General features: G+C 34.6%; 1 protein-coding gene across 2 annotated transcripts in view; it reads right to left on the bottom strand.

Annotated features, from left to right (window-relative positions):
• Window positions 1-1243: 1243 nt before the first annotated feature.
• The window catches only part of LOC144962781 (putative E3 ubiquitin-protein ligase RNF144A-A), a 35710-nt gene continuing 9359 nt past the window's right edge, over window positions 1244-27594 (bottom strand). For both annotated transcript variants that reach the window (XM_078896022.1, XM_078896023.1), the window contains exons 3-9: window positions 27072-27176; window positions 26614-26674; window positions 24228-24364; window positions 23052-23146; window positions 19814-19958; window positions 17720-17809; window positions 1244-15940 (exon numbers count right to left, since the gene is read on the bottom strand). In XM_078896022.1, coding sequence (XP_078752148.1) covers window positions 15797-15940; window positions 17720-17809; window positions 19814-19958; window positions 23052-23146; window positions 24228-24364; window positions 26614-26674; window positions 27072-27176 — 777 coding nt within the window. In that variant the 3' untranslated portion in view covers window positions 1244-15796. The remainder of the gene's footprint in view (window positions 15941-17719; window positions 17810-19813; window positions 19959-23051; window positions 23147-24227; window positions 24365-26613; window positions 26675-27071; window positions 27177-27594) is intronic.

Genomic DNA, 27594 nt, shown 5'->3' with positions numbered 1-27594 from the left:
AAGGTCACCATCCCCCCCCCCCCCCCCCCCCCCACCCCACCCCCACATATGACTGCTTCCCTCTCAACTAAGGGCTCATGCCAGGGCTAGATCAAACCAAGTCATCTCCTTCCAACACAAGGACAGAAAACAACCCGATAAAGAATAAAACATATAAAGGATAGAAGACACAGCACGTAACATCACCCCCCCCCCCCCCCCCCCCCTCCTTTCCCATCGAAACACCAGGGGTAAATTAACAACAACAACAAAGAATCCAGAAACTTCTTTCTTCCACCAAACCTCATAAACACTTAGAATTCATGTGTATATGTTTGATATCATAATCCATCACTATGTATGATGTTTGTTTTTTGTTTTTAAGGGTTTTACGGCGATTGCAACACATGTAGGTTATATCAGCGCCAGTAAAAAGGAAGAAAATGTGATAGTAAAAAGTTACAAAATTACAATTGAAGCACCCAAGAAAAAGTAAGACAATGGGAAATGGAAAAAATAGGGTCAATGTAGATTCAAGCATACCACCAAAGTATTTAGTTTGAGATCACCTATAAGTCTCATCCGGACACAAGCAAAAATCCAACAAAGAGGGAATACATGTTTTTTTTTTTTGTGTTTTTTTTTTTTGTTTTTTTTTTTTTTGGTGGGGGGGGGGGGTGGTGGTTTAAGGGTTATACGGCGCTTTTGCCAACACATTTAGGTTATATAGCGCCAGTAAAAAGGAAGGAAATGGGATAGTAAAAAGTTCTAGAATTACAATTAAAGAACCCAAGAGAAAGTAAGACATAGGTGAACTGGGAACAAATAGGGATCAGATGTAGATTCCAAGAGCACACCACCAATGTATTTAGTTTGAGATCACCTATAAGTCTCATCAGGATACAAGTACAAAATCCAACAAAGAGGAATACACTCAAATGCTTACATTATACATTCAAAATAACAAATATATTAATACATAACAGAGAGATGATTTACAAGGAAAAAAAATCATCTCCCAAAACAATAACTATGCATTTGACTGTTTCCCTCACAGCTAGGACTCCGGCCAGGGCCAGGACAAAACCAAGTAATCATATTCCAAGGGGATATAAGACAGAGTATGTACCCCTCTGCCCACTATGGGAGGTCAAGAACCCCACCCAGACTATGTATGATGGGTTTTTTGTTAAATATATAAACTAACAATACAGAAAAATATCTGTTTACATGGAATCAAAACAGTAAATGTCGACAAAAACAATAAACAACAAAAATAAAATCATTTTATTATAAATTTTAATGAATGGATTTCATTGAAAATCATTCGGAAAATAAAAGAGTGTAATTGTACTTGCGACACTTGAAAGTCATATCACCACAGGCAAAAGTAATTTATGGCAGATAAAAGTAATGAGATTGACACATAACCATAACACATAAACAAAAGAGACTTAGAAAATGTAAAACAAAGGGTATTGACTCCAATTAGAACATTTCGAGATCATACAAAAGTCATTGAAAAAGGATATCTGCTCACAATATTGTGAACAATCTATAAACACAAGCACTGTATACAGAAAATACATTTGTGTATGTTGAAATATTCTTTTTTCTTTCAATAAAGATGGAAATAAATAGATAAAGCTGACAAGAGTCCAAGAAAAAGTAAAATGTGCAAAAGGGGTCGATACCCAACAAAAAAAATGGTGCACTCAAAGATTACAAGTGCAAAGACAATGTTAAAAGGAAAGAAATGTGTCACATGCGTACGTCTGTCATCCTCACAGCAAAAGATCGAAGTAAGATATCGGGCAAAACCAAACGGTCTCATTTGAGAACAAGGAGATAAAATATATGTATTCGTTTGTTTTCATTTTGTTATTATTGCTTTTTATTAGTTTTTCTTGTTTACTTTCTTTCTTTTTTGATTGTTTTGTTTTTGTTTTGGTTGTTTAAGGGGTTTAACAGTGCTTGAATTACTTCAACGCCGCAAATCTGCAAAATCAATGTATAATGGATGACATGAAGGACATCATTATGAGAAGACAAAGGAGGAAGGAAACCGCAAACCTGCCCTACACTGGACACCAGAACGAAAGAGAAGAAGGGGAAGGCCCAGACAAATAAGAGGATCGTTTGTTTTTAAAGGTTTTACAGAGCTTGTAACACATTTAGGTTATATCAGCCAGTAAAAAGGAAGGAAATGGGATAGTCAAATTCTAGAATTACAATTAAAGCACCCAAGAAAAAATAAGATAAAGGGGAACTGGGAACAAATAGGGATCAGATCTAGATTCCAAGAGCATACCATCAATGTATTTAGTTTGAGATCACCTATAAGTCTCATCCGGACACAAGCACAAAATCCAACAAAGAGGAATACACTCAAATGCTTACATTATACATTCAAAATAACAAATATATTAATACATAACAGAGAGATGATTTACAAGGAAAAAAAAATCATCTCCCAAAACAATAACTATGCATTTGACTGTTTCCCTCACAGCTAGGACTCCGGCCAGGGCCAGGACAAAACCAAGTAATCATATTCCAAGGGGATATGACAGAGTATGTACCCCTCTGCCCACTATGGGAGGTCAAGAACCCCACCCAGACTATGTATGATGGGTTTTTTGTTAAATATATAAACTAACAATACAGAAAAATATCTGTTTACATGGAATCAAAACAGTAAATGTCGACAAAAACAATAAACAACAAAAAATAAAATCATTTTATTATAAATTTTAATGAATGGATTTCATTAAAAATCATTCGGAAAATAAAAGAGTGTAATTGTACTTGCGACACTTGAAAGTCATATCACCACAGGCAAAAGTAATTTATGGCAGATAAAAGTAATGAGATTGACACATAACCATAACACATAAACAAAAAGAGACTTGAAAATGTAAAACAAAGGGTATTGACTCCAATTAGAACATTTCGAGATCATACAAAAGTCATTGAAAAAGGATATCTGCTCACAATATTGTGAACAATCTATAAACACAAGCACTGTATACAGAAAATACATTTGTGTATGTTGAAATATTCTTTTTTCTTTCAATAAAGATGGAAATAAATAGATAAAGCTGACAAGAGTCAAGAAAAAGTAAAATGTGCAAAGGGTCGATACCCAACAAAAAAAATGGTGCACTCAAAGATTACAAGTGCAAAGACAATGTTAAAAGGAAAGAATGTGTCACATGCGTACGTCTGTCATCCTCACAGCAAAAGATCGAAGTAAGATATCGGGCAAAACCAAAAGGTCTCATTTGAGAACAAGGAGATAAAATATATGTATTCGTTTGTTTTCATTTTGTTATTATTGCTTTTTATTAGTTTTTCTTGTTTACTTTCTTTCTTTTTTGATTGTTTTGTTTTTGTTTTGGTTGTTTAAGGGGTTTAACAGTGCTTGAATTACTTCAACGCCGCAAATCTGCAAAATCAATGTATAATGGATGACATGAAGGACATCATTATGAGAAGACAAAGGAGGAAGGAAACCGCAAACCTGCCCTACACTGGACACCAGAACGAAAGAGAAGAAGGGGAAGGCCCCAGACAAATAAGAGGATCGTTTGTTTTTAAAGGTTTTACAGAGCTTGTAACACATTTAGGTTATATCAGCACCAGTAAAAAGGAAGGAAATGGGATAGTCAAATTCTAGAATTACAATTAAAGCACCCAAGAAAAATAAGATAAAGGGGAACTGGGAACAAATAGGGATCAGATCTAGATTCCAAGAGCATACCATCAATGTACTTAGTTTGAGATCACCTATAAGTCTCATCCGGGCACAAGGACAAGACCCAACAAAGAGGAATACACTCAAATGATTACATTATACCTTCAAAATAAAAAAAAACATAATAAATAACGGAAAGATGATTTACAAGGAAAATAATATAATCTCCCAAAACAATAATTATGCATTTGACTGTTTCCCTTCCAGTCAAGGCCAGGACAAAACCAAGTAATCTCATTACAAGACAAAGACATAAAACGAATTGGAAAACAGCTATAAGGGGATAAAAGATAAAGTAAGTGCCACCCTGCCTACTATGGGAGGCCAGGTACCCCACCCAGAAATAAGAGGAGAACAATGAGTGAGAGTGGGGGGGGGGGGGATTTGAGCTCCCTAAAGTGGATAACCACGAAGAAGATGGATGTCCTTCATTGGTGCCCTATATACCGATAGACATAATGGGCAGTAAGTAACATCATTTACAATACAAATGGATCATTGAGTGTCAGTACAATAGATTTGTTTGTTTGTTTGTTTTTAAGTTTTACAGCGTTTGCGACACATTTAGGGGTTGTCATCGCGAGTAAAAAGGAAGAAAATGTGATAGTATAAAATTTCTAGATTTACAATTAAAGAAACCCTAGAAAAAATAAGATAAAGGGGACTGGTACAAATAGGGAAATGTGTAGATTCCAAGAGCTCACTATCATTGTGCATAGTTTGAGATCACCTAAAATTGTCATCCAGACACGAGCACAGAATCCCACTAAGAGGAATACACTCAAATGCTTACATTATAAATTCAAAACAACAAATATAATAATACATTACAGAGAGCGAGATGATTTACAAGCAAAAAAATATCTCCCAATACAATAACTAATAACTATACATTTGACTGTTTCCCTCCCAGCCAAGGACTCCGGCCTAGGCCAGGTCAAAACCAAGTAATCTCATTCCAAGACAAAGACAGAAGGAAAATTGGAAAACAGATATAGAGGGATATAAGACACAGTACGGACCTCCCTGTCCACTATGTGAGATCAGGAACCCCTGCCAGAAACAATAGATTAAAATCATCGGCTCATCTGTATCTCTGTCGAAAATAAGAATACATTTGTATTACCACTACACTACCAATGCATTTTTAAAACATAAATAATATAGATTATCACATTAACAGAAGTAATTTAACAGAGAGATGATGAACAATGGGGGAAAAAATCGTCTCTCATAAAAAATGCATGACAACGGTGGCCATACCCCAAATGATATGCTGTGATCCTCAACTCACAATTTTCTATCGTTCTTTGTGTACAAGAGTACTCAAGTCCATCTAGAAAGCAACTTAAACTGGAAAATTGTGTACCACAAAATGCTGCATTGGAGATAGTCACTGTTATCTTGATTTGAATACAACGGAGAGGAAACAAAAATCAAAATCAAACAAAATTATAATTCACGCAGAATTATTTTATCTCAGTTAAGGCCAGTCACAGTGAGTATAGCATAGCCTTGCTGTATGAAATATTGGTTTGTTTAGGGGTTTTTTGTTTTTTGTTTTTGTTTGCAACACCTTTAGGTCATATCAGCGCCAGTAAAAAAGAAGAGAATGGGATAGCAAAAAAGTTCTAAAATAACAACCAAAGCACCCAAGTAAAAAAGGAAGACAAAGGTTACTGGTTCAAATAGAGAACAGGTGTAGATTCCAAGAGCACATTATCAGTGTATATGGTTTGAGATCACCTATATGTCTCATCCAGACACAAGCACAGGTCCCCGCCAAGAGGAATACATTAAAATCATATATATTTAAAACAAAAACTAATAGAGCGTAAAACACAGAGATGATTTACAAGACAAAAAATATCATCTCACACAACTCTTAACAATACATTTGACTGTTCCCTCCCAGTCAGGGAGTAATCTCAATCCACGGTAGAGACAAAAAGAAAGTTGGAAAACGGAGATAGAAGGATAGAAGACGCAGTAAGTGCCTCCCTGCCCACTAAGGGTAGGTCAGGAAGACCACCAAGGGTAATTAGTTGTGTGACCAGTGATTTGAACAGTAAAAGACAAACTTTAAAGTCATATCAAACAATCATACCAACATTAAACATTTACAATGATACGGTCTTTGTGGACTGAAAATATACTTTTTTTTTTTTTTAATAATTCCATAGCATCTGAAACATTTTTTGGTCACGTCAGAAAAAGAACTGATAACAGGAGGCCAAAAGTGAATAATTCTATAATGTGTCTGCACCTTTAAGTGACAAGAAAAAAGTAAGTAAAGGGGAGCAGTTCAAATTGTAAACAGGGAGAAGTAAATCAAAGAACAATATGTGACTCACTGTCTTGAAACAGTATTATGTCAGGATGAACAAGGAGCTGAAACTTAGGATTAAACTCTTTTCATTCTATCGCTTAAATTAAAAAAAAAAAATAATTTTTTAATAAATAAAAGTTCATGTTCCTTATCATTTAAATTCTAAATTCACATTTCATTGTGCAATTAATCACGACATTATACTAATACTGTCTTGAGACAATCAGTCACATACATTCACGTTACTGGCCTGAGACTGTTCTATGCTACTGAGAGACCCGAGAGACACCCTTAAAAATGGTTATCAAACAAATAAAAAAAATTAATTACAGGGTAATATGTGTATAGATCTGTTGATCCAAGGAACATGTAATGTATAAATAATTTTTTTACTATGATCATTATCAAAATTAATCACGAACTCCAACAATAACAAAAATACAGGACAAAAAATGGTAACCCAGTCAGAAAATGAATACAAAGATGTGTGAAGATGTGTGGAGGATAAAAAACGAGACAAAAGGAAAGAATAGTAATAATTTTTAGAATTTAAGCGCACTAGCAACAATTTACCCTGAGAGACACTAGTTCTCAAGTTTACCAAATTTGCTCATGGCCTCTCCTAAGGCAACGTGATATTGTCTTTCACCTTGTTCAAAAGAGAACAGTTTCAGGGTCTTTTTTGCACCTTATAATCTGTGCAAGTTTCAGCATGAGCACCTTGAAATAGACTGTATCATTGGCCACGGATAGGTCTATAAATACCGAACCGTTCATTTGTAACTTCAGTTCAAATCCTGATGTAAGGAATGACCCGTCGGTCCCCATCGGTTCAATAGCACTTGTTTCATAAGTTTGTAAAGACAACTAAGAGTGATACGTATCTGCAGTTGTCCACCTCCTTCGCCAGTTTGCCTAGAATGGCAACTATTTTTGCATATTTCCACACTTATGGAGCCTTACTTTTTGGCAGGACATCAGGCATTGCCTCGATCAACAAGGGCCATGCCCTGGGGCCAAGATGAGTCACCATATCGGGATAAATGTCGTTTATCAATTCTTAACATTGCTAATGGCTGCACTCACTTCTCAGGGACCGAACAGTGCTTAGTTGCTGCTTCGCACTGCACAAGTATTCACATCGCTGTCAACCAGCTTGTGACCCCTTGAGCAAAATGAAGCAACAGCTAAGCTACCTTTTTGTCTCACCTCAAAAATCTATCCATGTGCTCCACCTCAGGCCACCAAAGGTTTTGCACAGACAATCCTCACCATTAACCCTGTTATTATTGGGGGAACAAATATTTTTTTAAAATCATCTCTCACCTAAAAACACCTCATATAGTTCTATTTCATAGAAAGGCTAAAACCCAAGTCACGTAACACCAAAACAAGGACAGAGATCTATGAAAAATTGACAGCAGACTAGGGAGATAACCTGCCTTGACAAAATGAGTTGAATTATCTTCTTCACAAGAGGAACTGGGAATCCTCATATCCAGGATTTCCTGTCTGTGTTGGTATCACTTTATATTACAAAAAGTACCAATTTAGCATATGTGACCATCCGCCTCGAAACGGTATTAAGTCGGATTTTTCAATTTTGGGTTTTTGGTACCCAATAATAGCTTATATTATGCTTACAATTTTGATACCAAATTTATAAAATTCTGATTATTCATTGCCCAACTATGACCGTTTGAAGTAGGGAGAGTGTAAAAACCAAGTTTTGAGAAAATCGACTTTGAAGTGAAGCATCGTTTTCACACATAATCAAATCAATGGGCAAAGATAACTCCTCAGATACGGGCATTGAAAATTTGACGAGAATAGTAAAATTTGCAGAGACGCCAATTTTCAATTTGACTCACAGGAATTTCAGACACCACTCGGAGGAATTTCAATGCCGAAAGAGGAATTTCCGCACACACAAAAAGGGAATTGGGATGATATTTGGTATTGTGTTTACATATTGTATAGATCTAAACAGATAATTGATTAGAATTATATTATGATATATGAACACATTGCCAAATGCAACCCCAAAGTTTCTTTATTTCAATTGAAGAAAAGCTCCAAAACATAATGATGATAGTGAGGATGATGTTGTGTTGGTGGTTGTAGTAGTATAGTAGTAGTAGTAGTAGTAGTAGTAGTAGTAGTAGTAGTAGTAGTAGTAGTAGTAGTAGTAGTAGTAGTAGTAGTAGTAGTAGTAGTAGTAGTAGTAAGTGTAGTGATGATGATGTGGTGGTGGTGGTGGTGACTGTGGTTGTAGTAGTGGCAGTGGTTGTAGTAGTAGTGATGATGTGGTGTAGGTGGTTGTAGTAGTAGTGATGATGTAGTGGTAGTGGTTGTAGTAGTAATTACGATGTGGTGGTGGTGGTTGTAGTAGTAGTGATAATGATGTGGTGGTGGTGGTTGAAGTAGTAGTGGCAGTGATCATGTGGTGGTGGTGGTGGTGATTGTAGTAGTAGTGGTCGTGATGAAGATGCGGTGGTGGTGGTGTGTGTGTGTGTGTGTGTGTGTGTGTGTGTGTGTGTGTGTGTTTGAGAGAGAGAGAGAGAGAGAGAGAGAGAGAGAGAGAGAGAGAGAGAGAGAGAGAGAGAGTGCTAAAAGTGCATCAAGTGATAAGTAGAGCAACACGAACTTTAAAAACCAACGAGGCTAAAGTTTGAGGTCAAAGTGTTTGTTATTAGCTATTATTGACAAGTGCAGCCTTGGAAATGGTGGCTCTCTGAGAGAAAGTCAACTCTTGTTTTGAATGTTTCACTGATAGTTGCTTTTTTAAACTTTAAATATATATAACTTATCGTTAATACTTATGTTGAATTATTATGTTTTTATGTAGAAAAATGATTGTAGTTTATGAAACAACCAAAAAATGAAATTTGATCATTTTGACCATTTCCACTTTAAAACCGGTTTTCTTCGTTTCCAAATCCCGACTTAATACCGCTTCGAGGCGTAGGGTCACATATTTAACTGCATGCACACAAACATGCACATACACACACAATTCACATACAAACAAATGCAGGAACAAACACCAATTTATATTACTGGAATAGTAAAATATATCTATATTAAAAGTTAATGATGTAATCTGAAAAAATAAATTTTATGTATGGATGTCAGGAACCATTATGTATAAACAAAAGCTTTACGGTGATAAGTAATAATATGCAATGAGAGACTTTGAAAATCTGAGGATGATTGACAGGATTCAATAACATCTTGCGATATTGAGTTAATTTTCCAAAACCTTAAAAGCATTATTGGTGGGTTAAAACAAAAATTTTGACTAAATTATTTAAAAGTTTAGATAATCAGATAAAATGCAGGTAGTAAAATGTGTGTAAAAAACCTAAAATAGGGACCAATATTTTAAAATGTATATCTTTGGATTTCTTAAAAAGTGGCTTCAAAATATTTATTGGAAAACTATAATTGACACCAATCAACATTATTGCTATTATCACAAACCTCTATTTCAATGATAGTGGATTTCATTTGATTTTGTTCGAGATCTTTGAAAATTAGCCTCTGTTTTTGTTTTGTTTGTTTTTAAGGGTTTTACGGCGCTTGCAACACATTAAGGTCATATCAGCGCCAGTAAAAAGGAAGAGAATAGGATAGTAAAAAGTTCTAGAATTACAATTAAAGCACAAAAGAAAAGGTAAGACAAAGGGGAACGGGTTCAAATAGGGAACAGATGTAGATTCCAAGAGCACACCGTTAAAGTACTTAGTTTGAGATCACCTAAAAGTCTCATCCAGACACAAGCACAGGTCCCAACTAAGAGGAATACACTCAAATGTTTACCAATCATATAATATAATATGTAAACTTAACATAATACAATGCATAACAGAGAGATGATTTACAAGGAAAAAAAATATCATCTCCCAAAACTATAACTATACATTCGACTGTTTCCCTCCCAGTCAAGGAACTCCGGCAAGGATCAGGACAAAACTAAGTAATCTCATTCCAAGACAATGACAGGAAACAATTGGAAAACAGGTATGGGGGGATAGAAGACACAGCATGTACCTCCCTGCCCACTATGGGAGGTCAGGATCCCCACCCAGAAAATTAGCCTCTAATTACATAGTTGCAAGTGTAGTTACATAGTTGCAAGGGCAGTGTTGATTTCTGATTGTTTATTTTCTTTCGATAATTCTAGTGAGATCATAATTTCGGAATACAAATTTTGATTAAATTGTTTGTACATCTCTCATAATTAATCCATTAGTTATAGTTGGAAAATTAGTTATCAATATATACTTGTCAGTAATCAAGATTATAAATAAATGTACAATAAATCGTAAATAAATGAACAATTTAATTTATACCAGTGAAAGCAATAAAATTATCATTTATGACTAGATAACATATTTTCTTATCTATGAAATAAATTTAATCGAAGCTGTAAAATATTTATATTTTCAATCACATTTTAAATAATAATAACTGCTAAATGAAAAAATATACTGGCAAGTTAGGATGTACAGACTTTCAATGATATAATGTCTAACATGACATTAAATGCAATGCAAAATTTGATAATCTTGGTTCTTTTGTGAAAAATAGAACAAACTTTTAATAATCTGCTTCCAACAATATCTTCACAAGGACCAGTAAGATTGCTGACCTCTTGAAGAATTCAAAAACTAAGTAGTGGCAATGTTTAAATATCATCAATTAATAAAATTAATGTCATGAGAATTGAAAATAACAATAAAAGGGGAGAGGGGATGAGGACGTGGCAAATAAATATTAACAATAAAATATAAAATCTTCAACTCGAGTCCATTAAAGATTTATAATATTAATGACAGAGAAACCAAAATATTGAAAATCATCAGCCAAGAATAAATAATACATTAAAAATGTCATCCATCAACTAAGTCTATTTGAAAATAATATGCTTCCAAAGCGTAACATATGACACTTTAAAATATTGAGAGGAGATGTTCTGATTCATTGTGCCTGTCAAAATGCTTTGCTCTATGGAAATTATATCCAAATCACAACGCATCTTAAATCAAACATTTTCCTTATTCTTCTTTTTTCAAAGTAAGATAAAAGATGGCTGTAAAACATAAGACGGCAATATTTTATTCCGAATTTAGACATAAACTCAACCAAGCAAATAGAGAGAAAGAGACTAATATTGACCAATCATGCATCATGCATTGAATTAAAAACAATGTTTATATCTCATTATCATTACATATGCAGCTACTTCTAGAACCTGTACTTGATAGTGTTTTAAATGTGCATGTTTCACTTGACGAGTATGACATGGTGTATTGTCTCAATATAAAAGTGTTAAGCATAGTCAATGGTTGGATAGGTGGCAGTGAATATAATTATGAATGTGTTCATGGCGTTGTGGGCCACTTTACACACAAACTCAGATGAGAATAAATGTCTTGTTATGGGCAGTGGTGGGTATTATAGGAGTGTTATTGCAAAAAGGATGCCTAATAGGCAGCTTGTACCGTAAGTAATGGAAATATTGTTCTTTATGGCCAAATGGTGGGATCGGAATAAATATAGCACTGTGATACACATTGGGCATGGTAAATCTGTGGAAATGTGCTATAGAAATGTTCAAATAACTATTTGGTTTTGTTTTTGGGTCGAGGAAGTCAAGGAAAGTGTTATTTATTTGACTGCAGAAAAAAACCTCATAAATAAGTATGAATATATTGATAACAATTTTGCCACCCCTGAATTTCTAATTGAATCGAAGTCGAGGAATATCAAGGCAATCTGTACAATCAGGCCTAAAAAAAAAAAGCAAAAGTATACTCTCAAATGTCTGCAACATGTTTACAAAAGGTGGTATGGAGGTGTGATTTTAGGACATTTGAAGATTGATTATATGGAAATGATTTTATAAGACTGTCATTGTACTGTTTTAAATAACAATGTGAAATTGAATCTAAGCTTCAATTTAATATATGAAAACAGATAAAATGGACGTTTTGGGTTTCCCCTTTATTAACAAAACAGGATGAATGAAACACTACAGACGAATGAGATAATGTGGTAGGTGCGTTGTTAAGATGAATATTTATTCATCTTAACAACACCACTACCACATTATCTCATTCATCTGTAGTGTTTCATTCATCCTGTTTTATTGACAAAGAGGAAACCATTTTATCTGTTTTTGTATATCAAATTGAAGCTTACATTCAATTTCAAATTGTTATTTATTTATTCGAGCTTCGTGCAGCAAAATTTACATTTTTACTGTTTTATAAAAGCAAGCCATTTCAAATCAATATGCCCTTTGACTATCCTGTCATTCAGCTTCTCTATTAAGGTCTGCTATACACTACCGACGTTTGATGAAGACAGACCTTATAGAGGTAAATATTAGTCAGGTAAGTAAAGGAGAGTTATTTCAAATAGACATTCGATTTATCCTTGTCAATAAATTGGTGTTATGCCGTGCAGTAATTCTTCAGACTAAAATCTCTCTTGCTAATTTCAAGTTACCTAAATATTACCAAGGGAATGATAACCTGCAAAGCAGCAATGAAGAGGACTTATACCTCATCAATATCACGAAAGAAAAAGCTTGTTTTGTTTGTTTTTAAGGGTTTTACGGCGCTTGCAACACATTTAGGTTATATCAGCGCCCGTAAAAAGGAAGAAAATGGGATAGTAAAAAATTCTAGAATTACAATTAAAGCACCAAAGAAAAAGTAAGACAAAGGGGAATTGGGAACAAATAGGGATCAGATGTAGATTCCAAGAGCATACCACCAATGTACTTAGTTTGAGATCACCTATAGGTCCCATCCGGACACAAGCACACAATCCAAAAAAAAGAGGAATACACTCAAATGCTTACATCATACATTCAAAATAACAAATAAAATACATAACAGAGAGATGATTTACAAGGAAAAAATATCATATCCCAAAACAATAACTATGCATTTGACTGTTTCCCTCCCAGCTAGGACTCTGGTCAGGGCCAGGACAAATAGGGATCAGATGTAGATTCCAAGAGCATACCACCAATGTACTTAGTTTGAGATCACCTATAGGTCCCATCCGGACACAAGCACACAATCCAAAAAAAAGAGGAATACACTCAAATGCTTACATCATACATTCAAAATAACAAATAAAATACATAACAGAGAGATGATTTACAAGGAAAAAATATCATATCCCAAAACAATAACTATGCATTTGACTGTTTCCCTCCCAGCTAGGACTCTGGTCAGGGCCAGGACAAAACCAAGTAATCTCATTCCAAGACAAAGACAGAATGCTTTTTTTTGTTTGTTGCTTTAGGTCTCTTCCAACACAATTGAGGTTATATGAGAGACCGCTGAAACAAAAAAACAAGCAATCTAACAAAAATAGTACAAATGTCAATCAAAATCATAACCTAAAGATATCATAAGCTAAATTATAAATAACCAAGAACAAACAGGCAGAGGATTTACAGGAAAAAAAATATCCCCTGTCAAAAATACAATCACAAACCAAAGAAGCAGGATAGGCTAGTAAAGAGAAGAAGAAACGACATCACTATCGGATCGTACACCCATGCGAACATCATAGGTATATGATTCAAGGGTGATGCTCCCATCCAACCACCCGCAAGACAGAATGCATGTTGGAAAACAGATATAAGGGGATAGAAGACACAGTATGTACCCCCCTGCCCACTATGGGAGATCAGGAACCCCATCCAGAAAGAAAAAGCTTGTCAGAAATAAATGACAGTGTTTATAAAGTATCACAAAGTTAGCCACTTTTCCAGTCAGTTAGAATTGAAGAATGGGAAGAGGTGCACAGATAAAAAATGCTCAAGAAAGTTTTGCTCTTGTTTTGTTTCTTTTTGCAGTCTCAGTAAAGAGGGGCAAGAAATTTATTCTATGCCTTTGATCACGTTTGAAAATCCATTATTCATAACAAAGGGAGGGCATCAAGAGATATATACAGGGTTGTCAATTCAGGAGGCAAAAATTTACTGAACTTTCACATGAACACATTGACCCTGTATGAGAGCTGAACTCGAGTAAAGAAACATTATATACTTACTTTTTTTTTCAGTTTAGCAAGTGATTGGAATATACTGCGGGTTTATAATGTAATGAATTCCGTAAATATATTGAAAATTGGCAACCCTGTATATAACTACTTAGAGATTTATGCATTGTCAAAATGTGAAAGCTCTTTATAGGGCGAAACAAATCAACAAATAGCCTATCCCTCATATTATTCTATTGCTTTGCACTAGAGCTTGACTTTGGACATCCTACCAATGATAGTTGCAAATATTTATTAACAATTCATGATGCAGCATGACCTGTTAGATCCTAGAAAAGAGGGATAAGGAGTCTTCAGGGAATTCTTTTTTTTTTTTTTTTCTCTAGTGACCACCGCAGGGCTATAAGAAAACTCATTATCGTTTGTGTTTATTGTGAACATTCCATCTGAGATAAGACTAAATCTCATGGGATAAGTCTCTGTCATAAATTTGCAAGATTTATATCTCAAATTTTTGGAGAAAAGGTAAGGAAGTAAAATTTGACAGAATATCCTCTTTTTTAAAAAAAAAAGACGAATTAAAAATAAAGCAAGCTGCGGTGTTAAAAAATAGAAAAAAAAAAAAATTTCCATAAATCAAATTTTGACATTTGAAATATCCACTGGGCAGGATTCTAATGGCAAACATCTCATAAAAAGAAATTTACTTTTGTCTTACTTTGGAGCCTACATCTTTATTAGTGTATGGAATTGAAATATTCAAAGGATTTCTCTATAGAGCTCCAACCAAACAGTAAATGGCAGGGGATTTGTCACGGAAAGATTAGCCTAAAGCAGAATAAGAAAAAAAATTAAAGAATAATAGCAGTAGGCAGGCAAGACTTTGGACAGGCTGAATTCTTACCCATAAATAATTATTGGTTGATCAAAAGATTGCAGAAGTTACAAGAATTTTGAGGAAAAAGTTAATCAAAATCAAACTTTTTGGACTTCAATGCTCTTTAACCATTAGATAACTTTTTCCATACTACATACAAATGAAATCTGAGTATCTTATTTCAAATCTATTCAAAGCTGGATTTTTCTTGTCTAGGTTTTAGACTTATCTTTATAAGGCAAAAGCAGATTATTATTTACCCACTGTTTACCCACTTAACATGTTTTGAAAACTCAAATTGCATTTGGTCCAAGAAAGCTTGTATTATGAAGTTAACATCCAATTTTCAAGATTCGAATATTTGAGACCTCAGAAACCTCTTTTTCTGATCAACAAAACAAACATCTTGAATAAAATCAAGTTGAAAAATTAAGCACGCTTCCATTGGAAATTTGGCAAACGTTCGGATATTATTACAATACACTCCAGCCCATATCAGCAAATCACAAGAATCGAAACCAACATGAAAAATAGATTATTTCTTTTTAAATCATGTGATCACTATGTTTCATTATCACAGATCCATTAAATATTTTAGATGCCCTTTTGGACAAAAAAAAACCCAAACAAACAAAAAATAAACTCCAATTGATATGGACAGCTGAAATAAAAATCTGTGATATGCACTTTTTTTTAAATCACATGAAACCCCAATGATAATCAACAGAGCACAAAAGCACAATATAACACTCTCGAAAATATTTACAATAACTGTGGTCATTAAAACAATAATAATAATAAGGCATCACATTGATAGGATGGGTCACGTTGAGTAACTTTCTGTATCTTCCTCTTCACAACACTGACACACTTTGCATTTACAGCACAGAATGCATGGAGCAGCCAATAGAAGAAAAGGAGACGCCACCAGTAATAAAACACCAAAGCCAGCAAAGATGCCGACCACCTGAAACAAAACATGGAAAAATGGTTTGTTTCTATATGTATACCGCTAGCTGGAGCTTATTCTTTCTATTTGTCAACATAACTTTAGTCTGGGCAACAGGAATTCAATAAAATTAAAACTATACCGAGAAACATAAACAAGGTAAGGCTTTGTGGTCTTGTGGTATGACACTCGCCTTCAAAACTATAGATCCTTGGTTCGAGTCAAACTGTGGGCAGCACAGAAGTGAGTCCTTGTGAAAGTTCTTTACTCTTATTCTCTCACTGTACTCAGGTGAAAAATGAGTATCTGGTCTGCTTCAATGTCTCTGTCAAAAATATTTCTAATGGAACCTTATGGCCATCACGTCTTGTCCAACATGTTAAGTTGTTTGCCTGGGACCCCTAGAAACGTGCTTTGAGCATGTTTCTTTTTAATGGTTTTATGGCGTTTCCAACACATTTAGGTCATATCAGCTCTAGTAAAATGGAAGAAAATGGGATAGTAAAAAGTTCTAGAATTACAATGACAGTACCCAAGAAAAAGGAAGACAAAGGGGAATTAGTTCAAATAGAGAACATATGTAGATTCCAAGAGTACACTATCTACTTAGTTTTTTGAGATCACCTAAATGTCTCATCCTGACAGAAGCACAGGTCTCCACTAAGAGGAACACACTCAAATATTTACAAATCATCATATGTAAAACAAAAATAATACAGTGCAAAACGGAGAGATGATTTACAAGACAAAAAATATCAACTCCCAAAACGCTAACTGTATATTTAACTGTTTCCCTCCCAGCCAGGGCATCCGGGCAGGGCCAGGACAAAACCAACTAATCTAATTCCAAGAGAAAGGCAGAAAGCGCATGTTGGAAAACAGATATATGGAGATAGAAGATACAATAAGTACCTCCCTGCCCACTATGGGAGGTCAGGAACCCCAACCAGGCTTTGAGCAGGTTAAGAGGATACGCACTATAAAAAAAAAGCTCAAGCTCATATATTTTTACCTGAAGTACTTAAATCATGCATGCAAGTTGCAGGAAGTTCTTGCTTCTTTTCGAAGCCTTATTAGTTTTCATTTCTAAGCAAAATAAAAACTCAACTATTGTGTCCAAATTCATCTCATCAAACATTTCATTGTTCTTTCCATTCAGCAATTAGACCCAGATAAATGCAGTTAGGACGTACTCTTCTTCATTACAAAATGACAACAAAATTCCCTCTGGCATTCCTATCTCAGCTCATGCAAGGCCTCCTTTGTCTCTTCATCCTCTGTCCTTTTTCAAATCCCTCTTTCCTCCCCCAAGAGAACCCATATTAATGCTAAGTAAAACATCTATTTTCGTTCAATCAGAAAATAAACTAGTCTAAGCAAACTATCTCTACAACCTCATCTACAATTCTATCATATAAAATGATGGGTGAATAGCTCAGAGTTCAGACAGGCAGAAACAATAGCATACTAACCTTTATGCGAGGGCTTATTAATTCTAGCCAGAAGTAATATTACACTTTGCTACTCAATTTGACCCTGGATCATATCAGGTACTCTACCAGAGTAAAAGATTCCCTTCATCTATGTAAGAACTCAACTACATATTCTAATGAGCACATACTTCTCGTTGATCTGCACATTCTTCTTACATTCAAAACTAAAATACCGCTTCTTATAACATAATATGACTCCAAGCAACACCTGTATCCTCCCCCCTCCCCCAAAAAATACTTTAAAATTAAAAAGTCATTGAGAGCAAAATTCCTCACATCCTATTAATTAAAAAGCAAGCTGTACCTGAGTCCTATGCCATATGACAGAGGCTCTAGAATGGCCAAGTTTATTTTTGCAAGGTCCACTGTCATAATGTCGTAACAAGAAATCATCCTGAAAAATAAAATAAACCAACAAGTGATTTTGGAAATCATTAAAATATGAAATATAATGCTATGTTTGTTTTTGTTTTGCTTGTTTTGATTTTTGTTTTTTTTTGGAGGGTTTTTTTGGGGGGAAGGGGGGGTTTATTTTCTTAAAATTCGTTTCGCAACCCCATAAGATTTATAGTCTTGACATTTCAAGTAGAATTCGGATCACAAGGTCCAAGGATCAAGGTTTTCTCAGGTTCAAGAGTCTATTTCAGGCTTTCCTGGTCAATACTCATATTTTTCTAAACAAATTACAATAATGACAACAACAATAATTATAATAATAATAATAATTATAATAATAATGTGGCGGGTGTCTGTGGCTAACATTTTCGTTAAAACAAAAGAAAAACAGTTTGCATGATTATTACAAAAATTAGTACAAATTAATTCCTTTAAGAAGTTACCTATTGATAATGTCAACAGTGGTCTTAGACAAAAAGAAAAAATAGTTATCATAAGAGCAACAAAAAAATAAGGCCTGGGTTTAAGACAATACTAGGATATGAGAGATTTTCTTTAATGTTAGTGATGTGTATATGGGAAAGAAGGATACGATTAGTAGAAAAAAATAAACAAAAATTAATAATAACTCTCATCTCATGTAGTTCCATATCTGAAGCAGACGTCGGAGGTCATCTTCCGCCAAGCTGATCTATCTCTTGCCAATTCTATTAAAGCAGCGCCACCTTTCTCAGCTTCATCTGTCCAAGTTCTTATCCCTTTCAAATACGTTATTCTTTGTCTTCCTCTTATTCTTTTTCCATTCATCTTTCCAGTCAAGGCGAGTACTTCCAAACCAGGGTGGCGGATAATGTGTCCTAAAAATTCCATTTGGCGTTTGATGATTTTTGTTATCAGTGATCTTTTTCTGTTTGCCATTTCTAAAATTTCTTCATTTCTTTTCCTTTCCATCCATGACACCCTCATCATTCTTCTGTAAAACCACATTTCCACTGCCTCCAGTCTTTTAACCATGGTCTTGTTTATGGTCCAGCTCTCACAACCATATAGCAGCACAGACAGTACATAGCAATCCAGGACTTTGATTTTTGTTTTTATGCTAATATTCCTGTTTTTCATAATTGCATGCAGCTGGTTGAATGCATTCTTCGCCATACCTATTCTTTTCTTTATTTCACAATCTGATTTTCCATTGAATGTTACATTGAAGCCTAAATATTTGAAACATTCAACTTGTTGTATTGTTTGTCCTCTGCTTGTTATTACACAGGCTGGTGGGTTATTATTTTTAGATACCGTCATACATTCTGTTTTAGATATATTCAGTTCCAGTCCCATATTTTCACTACTCCTGACTACAACATCCAGTAATTCTTGTAGTTCATGTTCAGATTCTGCCAGTAGAACCGTATCATCTGCATACCTCAGATTTGTTACATTCTTTCCTCCAATACACACCCCCTTCTTATGTTCGATATCTCTTAATATCATTTCACTATAGAGGTTGAATAAATCTGGAGACAAAACACACAGCTAATAACAGCTTCAAAAAATAAGAAAATGCCAAACGTGGAACGTTTCTGGCTCAAAACCCTTCTTCAGCCAACAACAATAATTAATGAAAACACAAATAAATTTCTAAAAAAACAACCAGAGTGATGGCAGAGAAATATAAGGCATGTCCTCTATTTATAAACATCTTGGAATGTAAACAAAAAGAAGATTCTTTTGGCTGAAGAACTGTTTTAAGTCTGAAACATTCCGTGTTTGGTATTTTGTTCTTTTTTTGTAGCTGTTATATTCATTTTTGTTTATTACTTTTAACGTTCCACAGCTTTTAGCAGCTTGCTTAGGATCACTTTGATACGATCAGTGTGTGCTTAGGTGGGAGGAGGCAGGATAACTGGTTATATCTTTTTAATTTATCTAATGTGAATATCGGTGGTTATAATCTGAGTTAGTTGGTTTGTGTTGGTTTATAATATAATGAAGGAATACTCACGTCTAGAGATTTGAGGCAATACCAGCAAAAAACATGTTTACATCGCTTGCACATCATTTGTGCACACCCATCATTGCGTTCAATTGGAACATGGCACATGGGACACCTTTTGATGTTCGCATCTTCTTTAGTATGGAAAGGCACGCTGAAGTAAATATATTCATAAACAGTTATGAAAAAAACAAAAATTCTTAATATAAATCTGTTACTTCAAATAATCTTATTCATCGAAAACAACAAAATCCTAAAATTTCTGACAGTTCAATTTGTAATATTCCTGTAATGTCATGAGTAATTTTTGTTCTTTATTTACTATATTATTCACATTAGCTTGCTGTAATTCAAAATGTTTCAAAACCACTATGAAAAGAGAATCCAAATGAAAAGAAAATGGGGATTAATAAACCTCCGAAAAAATGGATATTAATATAGGTAAGATGTGAAGAGAAATAAATAGTATATCTAAAAAAATGTCATTATTAAGTCAACCACATTATAAAAAGGGCATTACTAATGAGTTTATCCCAATGCATGCTTGGCATCTGGGTACTAAAATAGACACACGAATATCACAAGTACAATACAGCTGGATTCTAGCACACTCTCAGGAGTACCATTAAAAACCGTCGCCTAGGCATTCCATGAAGGAATATAGAGAATCCATCAAACAGGATAAAGAAGGATGGAAACTGTTTGTCTGGGCCTATACCCTGACCCAGGGTGAAAAAGACAATGATGACGATGATCCAAAAGAGCAAATAAGGGTTAATGATCTTGCCAAAGGAAAAAAACGAAAGTGCCTGAAGCAGGACTCAAACCCATGACCTTCTGGATCAAAGTGAAATGATGTAACTACTTGGTCAGCCACTTTGTCCCCTAAATAACAACTTATTACAACAATGAACCCACATCGTGATGTGCAAGCCAATGAAATATCTCCATACCTTTGCATCCAATTCCAGCAACCTCTTGACAAGGGACAAGTCCCAACGTTTCACTTACATCGGTAACTTGCAAGGTACTTGAGCATATTCTATTTCACAGCTTTATGGATCATTTTGACCACCATCATATACTAGTTGGCTATCAACATGGTTTTCGGAAAGGTAGATCATGTGACACCCAACTCATCAATACACTTGAACAAATAACAAAACCGTTAGATGAAAGGAAACAAATAGATTTAATAGTACTTGACTTTTCAAAAGCTTTTGATACCGTACCTCATAAATGGCTTCTTTAGAAATTAGAATACTATGGAATATGTAACAGGTCTCAGCTGGTACATATTGGTTCAAAGATTGGCTGTGTGATCGGACGCAAGAGGTGGTGCTTGATGGAAAAACAGGTGAAAAATGCAGAGTGCTGCAGGGAACTCAATTGGGGTCCCTTTGCTTCCTCATTTTTATAAATGACTTGGACAAAAGTCTATCTAATGAATCAAATCTTAAACTATTTTCAGACGAGTCTATTTATTATTCAGAATGATAGAAGATCATAACGATGTAAAGGTTCTGCAGTCAGATTAAGACTCACTAATACAGTGGTCAAACACATGGCAAATGATTTCCATCCTGAAAAATGCTCTGTGATGTCAATCTCCATAATAAAAAGCACATTGAGTTTTGACTACAAAATGTTAGGCCAAACACTGAAACATGTAAATAGTATAGCATACCTTGGAGTCCACTTAAATAACACCCTGCAGTTGGAACATCATATTCACCATATTGTGACAAAGGTCTTCGAAACATTAAATTTCATTTAGAGAAATCTTCACCAATGTCCCGAAAAGACAAAGGCAAAGGCATATATTCAACTTGTGAAACCTATTTTGGAGTATGCTTGTACTGCATGGGATCCCTACAAGATCAAGGACAAAAAAGCCATTGAAAACATTCAGAGAGCAGTTGCAAGATTTGCCACAAATTGCCACAAGACGGAACCGGGGTGTGTGACAGCAGCTCTTGACACACTTATATGCCCAAAACTCCAGTCTCATAGAGAGAACACGGGAACACAGCTACTTCACAATACAGTCAAAAGCAAACACTCAGCTATAAACATTCTAATCTATATTAACAACTCAAAAAACAGATACTCGACCAGGCTTCATCACAACGACAAATACCACCATCTATTTGCAAGAACAAACACATACAAATACAGCTTTTTACCTCGAACAAAATGTGAATGGAACAAACTACCACGTAACATAATAGACATCATGGACCCCACATTTCAATGCCTTTTCCACATATAAAAGAAAACTGGGAGGATTGAATGACTGGATTAGTGTGGTGTGGTAGATAACATTTATGTGCAAAAGATTTGCGGTGATGGGCACATTGTGCCTTGTGCATCTTATGGACTTGAATTTGAACTTATATAGATAAAATTCGGCCAACTAGCTCCAGAATTCAGCATACTGGAATCCAGTGAGTACTGTACCACTTTTCTTTTTTAATATAGACTACTGTCCTATCATTTGTTTTTATTTTTAGGAATTTTTACGCCACTTGTAACACTTTAAGGTCATTTCAACATCAGTTAAAAGAAAGATGAAGAAAAGGGTAAAAGATAACACATCTGCACTAATAAGCATTCAAGAGAAAGCAAGGTAAAGGAGGCGGTTCAAACAGAGAATAGAGGTAGATCCAAGAGCAATCCATCCATGAATCTCGCCTAAGACCAGCTGAAATCCCACAAAAACACTAATACATGATGTAACCAAGAAGGGTACAGCGAGATGGTTATAAAAGGCATATCAACATGTAAAAAATATATTTACTCAGGACAGATGATTTAAAAGAAATAAAATATCATATCTCACTAAGAGATTAATTCATTCGTCTGTCTCCCAACCAGCAAAAGTCTCCACACATGATTCAGGTGAAATCAAATGGCTCCTTTCACGACACAATGCCACAAAAAGGATGAATAATATAAGAGGTAGCTAGGGTATGGATCAATGAAGAATACACTGACCCAGGGAAAGTCACAAAAGAGTAACAACTTTGTCCCTTGGTAGAGGGATGACACTTGTCAATGTTATTTTCCATTCCTCATGTAGTGAAAAACCACTCTAAATTTCATTACGATTATCTTAATTGATGGGAATATCAAAGCATTTCTATTATTGAATTAACAACATGAGATATCAAGACAAGTAAATTGTTAAACCATTATTGTAACCTCACAATTTCTTACTGAAATTGCACAGCTATCAACAACTCACCCGAGTTCCTGATGTGGTCCCGATATCAATACTTCATCACAGGATTTGGGTGCATGCCATTTGGATTTACATACCGAACAGAACTGTAGGCCACACTGAGGGAATAAAAAGGGTCTACTATATTAGACTTCTGTCTCAATAACAGCTGACATAATTAAATAATTTATTTCCTGATGACGAAAAATTCCTAGAAATTACTGGTTGAGATATACAATATTTGTGATTCAAGAGGGTAAAAAAATAATGATCAATTACCAACTGTAGTAACATCGTAAAATAAAAACCATGAATAGGTATTTAATAAAGATAAACATTTTCTTTCTATTATGGTTCACTACGGCATATGTCTAAATAAAATAGTTGGAACTAGTCTTTAAAATTAAAATTAAAATCAAATTTCATTTTACATCTTTCATTGTACATTATATCTTCCTTGTGAAAACAAAGAATATTAGTTCAGAAAAGTGGGAGGTGATGACAAACGAATTGAGCAGAGAAGTGTCAGACGACAAAAGCGAATAAAAACCTTTGCAGTGATGGGAAGTTGAATCCAGGAGCCGACAGCTACGGCACCACCATCTGATTCTTATCCTCTATAGTCTTTTGGCACTTTTCTACCAACTGCATTTCTTATTATTATCAGCCTGTTCCACCCAATTTTCTGAATTAATATTCACCCAATATCGGAGCCTACTCATTGTCTTAATTGTGTCTGTTTTACATGTTTGTGTTGAGAATAGAGCTCATAACTTAACAGCTAGCTCATCATTAAACTTTTATGGTATTTGTTTGACCTCATGACTTCAAGAAGTTAAAATTGGGACTCACGATAGATACTAAGTTAGATATAACTTTTTTTTTTTAGTGGTGGATAGCGTCAATTGTAGAGCGTCTTTCTCGTGGCCAGGTGGAGGGTGCCATAATATCAGGTCCTGGGTTCAACTTACAATTGTCGCAAAGTTTTTTTCTATATCATCTTCTGGCACTTCTTTACTCACTTCATTCCTATTTATAATAAAGAACATCAAATCTATAAATAAAGCATCATTCCCTCATCCAGAGGATATAAGACATTTTACTGAACTTTTCCAAACTACAGAACAGGAGAGAAATAAAACTAAGATCATGCCCATTTAAGTCTATTTTTTTGCTCATGACTTATTTAGAAAATCTCACAGTTGGACAGTGAACTGGCACAGATAACATGGCAGCTGACTCGCTATCCCCATAAGATTTTGCTGAAGTACAAACATGACAGACAGTTTCACAGCCAGCTTCAGGACAAAAGGTACGATGAGGATCAAGATCAACTTCTGCAAACAGATAAAGTAACAGTAAATCATTTGGTTTAATGACAATGTATATGTACAACAACAACAACAACAACAACAACAACAAAATTTATCTTACAGTTTCTAAAAATAAAATATAAACAATTTGTTCGCAGAGTTGAAGAAATGAATAAATGTCTTTTGCTTCTTTGGACTTCTTGAAATTTCAATGTCTATGTTACACAAATATTTAATTCATATTTTGATAAAATCCAAAATTTTATAAATTAAATGAGGTTAACCAGTAAGGTGCAACTAGATAATAATTCCATAGAAACTGGGAGAAATGCATACTGCATCACCAAAGAGGAAACACTTCATATTACCATAGTTACTATCATAAGGTGATATGATGGTTATTTCATGTTAACTAAAAATGCTTGATTAAGCATTAAACAATGTAATTATAAATATAAGTAGAAATGAATGGAAAACATATTACAAAACGAAACATCCTTGACCAATGTCCAGAACACATTATCTATATACATATCATATATATAAAGATGGCAGAGGCTGGGCAAAACATGATGAACTGTACAACACGAAACTCTAGAACATTACAAACCTTTGTACCCATAATCATGTCCAAATTTAAGGCATACAAAGATAGTACATATTGAATGAAAACGAATTGACCTGTCATTCACCTATAGAAAAAGCCACCCATGTCACAAAATCTACCCCAATGCCAAGCAGCTTGGACAAGTCATGGTATTCTGTATCTCACAAACTCTTATCTTGTCTACAAATTCAAATTTGGAAAAGTGAGAACTGAATTAATATACATGATGTCTTGTCATAAAAACTCCCTGACACTTTCTCCATTTATATATATAAAATAATTCGAGCGTAATTTTATTCGATTTCTACAAATATTGTTTCAAGCATTCATTATCTTCAGGAAGTGAAAGTGAAAGTGGATTGTAGCGGGTGATTTTTTTAAACTTCTGGTTGGTATCGTACGTTTTCGGCTTTGCGGTTATGGTGGTTCATAATTGCATAAAAGTGTTTGTGTCTGTGTCTGTATGAAGATGTAAGTTCATTTCTTTTGTTGAGTGTTGCCATGGTCAGTATAATCATGATGTAGAATTTTTCCTCCTAGCAAAGGTTGCAAATTTTAGATGAGGGGGAGTATGACTGTACATTGGAGATGAATTTCCATGTAATGCTGTGTTGTATGTCATTTTCTTTGAGGTTCCAAATGTGTTCGCTTAGTGTAGTAGAATGTCATTTGTGTATGTTTTTTAAGGAAGGTTTATGCAGGTTGTATCTGGTTTGTAATGAACACTCTGTCAGGCCAATGTATGTTTCTGGTTTTGGTGTATCCGAGCGTGTAACTGTGGCTTGATAAATAACGTTTTGTGTCAGGCAATTGCCGTTTAGTAGGCATGTTGTCTGGATCCTGCAGTTACATTTTTTTGGAGATTATTGTCAGGCTCTTCTGGCTGTGATAGTTTTAGTTTGTTGTTGGAGGAAATAATGTTTTGTAGGTTTGGCATGCAGGGGTATAGCCTGTATTTTTGTTCATGATGAGGTCTAAAAGATGTGGCCTTGGAACAAGCATTTTTGTAGTGGATTGAAGGATTTATTACCAATAGACATTGTCACGTTCTTGCTATAGGGTGAACCATGTTATATTTCATTTTCTTTTGGCATTTCTGTGTAGGGGTGGTTGTGTTCTCTTCTTCATATTTTAGTTTATAGTCATAGCCACTTTTTGTAATGCATCTGTGTATTGTGGGGTTGCTTCATTAAATATGTCGTTGTTTGTAGAGTTGTTAGAAAGTCGTTTGTTAATGCCCTCTGGGATGTTTTAATTATAGATGACAGTGGCTGCTATGACTATGGACCTACAATGAGATGTTGTTGTGTTTTGAGAATGGTTGGTCGGTGCCTTATATAACGTTATATATATATAACGTTATATATATATATATATATATATATAACGTTATATATATATATATATATATATATATATATATATATATATATTGATGGCCCGTTGATCAAACCTCTGAAGTAGCCTCTTTGCGAAACTATACTTTAGAGGTTTGATCAACGGGCCATCGATATATGTGTATATATATATATTTATATATATATATATATATATATATATATATAGAGAGAGAGACAGAGAGAGAGAGAGAGAGAGAGAGAGAGAGAGAGAGAGAGAGAGAGAGAGAGAGAGAGAGAGAGAAAGAGAGAGAGTTCCAAAAACATACCTTTTTGAAACCGTAGACGAGTAAACCTTTGAAACGTTGGTTTATCAACCAAACCTTCGACCTACAAATTCATAATTGAAAGGGGGGGTGGGGGGGGTATAAGAATGTTATCTTCGCATGGCAAAAAAAATGTTAAGTTTAGTCAAAATTAGCATTACTGTTTAAATTTAACATTTATCTACAGTCTTTATTCCATACCCGTATGAAAAAAGTTAATTACCATAAAGCTAACTCTCAGGTTTGAAAGGGGGGGGGGGTGAGGAGAAAGATATTGAAAATGTGGGTTTCAATAGCTAACGATATTGTTTGGGGGTCTTATTATTTAATAAAATGATAAAGAGCTTACAGCCACTCTCTTGCCATATAATCAGAATGTACAACAAACTCCTTTTGTCACATTATACAAATATGTGATAAAAGTATGAAGATCTGCTCAAGAAAAAAACCATTTTGCTCACCTCCTTAAAAGACAGCTTTCCTTGTTTCATGCATTGAGCATCAGGGCATGTTATTTCAAATACAAATCCCTCAGATATCATGACAGACACATATTGCTGCATACACTGGAATTAAAGAAACATTGGACATTACAATAGTGGTTTGTTTTGAATATAAACAATTCTTTAAAATGCGTTTAATGTACACTTCATTATAGGTGAGTTTAAGCTCACATAAGAGGCAGCTAACAAGAAATTTTTTTTAACTCGTATTCTGTCATGATTATTTTCTTAATTATTGCACCATCACTGAAAAGTTATTGTCAATATTTGGTTAGATGGTGACCTAAAATCACCTCAAAATCTATAATAAATCATAATTCAGTTCTAAGAATGCTTGGAATCTTGCAACTATTTATTGTCACATTTCAAGTGTTTCATATCTTCTTATCATCAATTGTGTAATGTGGTGTCAATCATCATCCTGAATGACTTCAAAAGAGGAACAATATTAAACTCTCTCTCTCTCTCTCTCTCTCTCTCT

Source organism: Berghia stephanieae, chromosome 1 (genome assembly GCF_034508935.2).
Source record: "Berghia stephanieae isolate SIO BIC M18660-M18661 chromosome 1, UCSD_Bste_1.3, whole genome shotgun sequence".
In the NCBI taxonomy this organism is placed as follows: domain Eukaryota; kingdom Metazoa; phylum Mollusca; class Gastropoda; order Nudibranchia; family Aeolidiidae; genus Berghia; species Berghia stephanieae.
The sequence above is the reverse complement of the archived record's forward strand: the minus strand, read 5'-3'. Positions and strand labels throughout refer to the sequence as shown.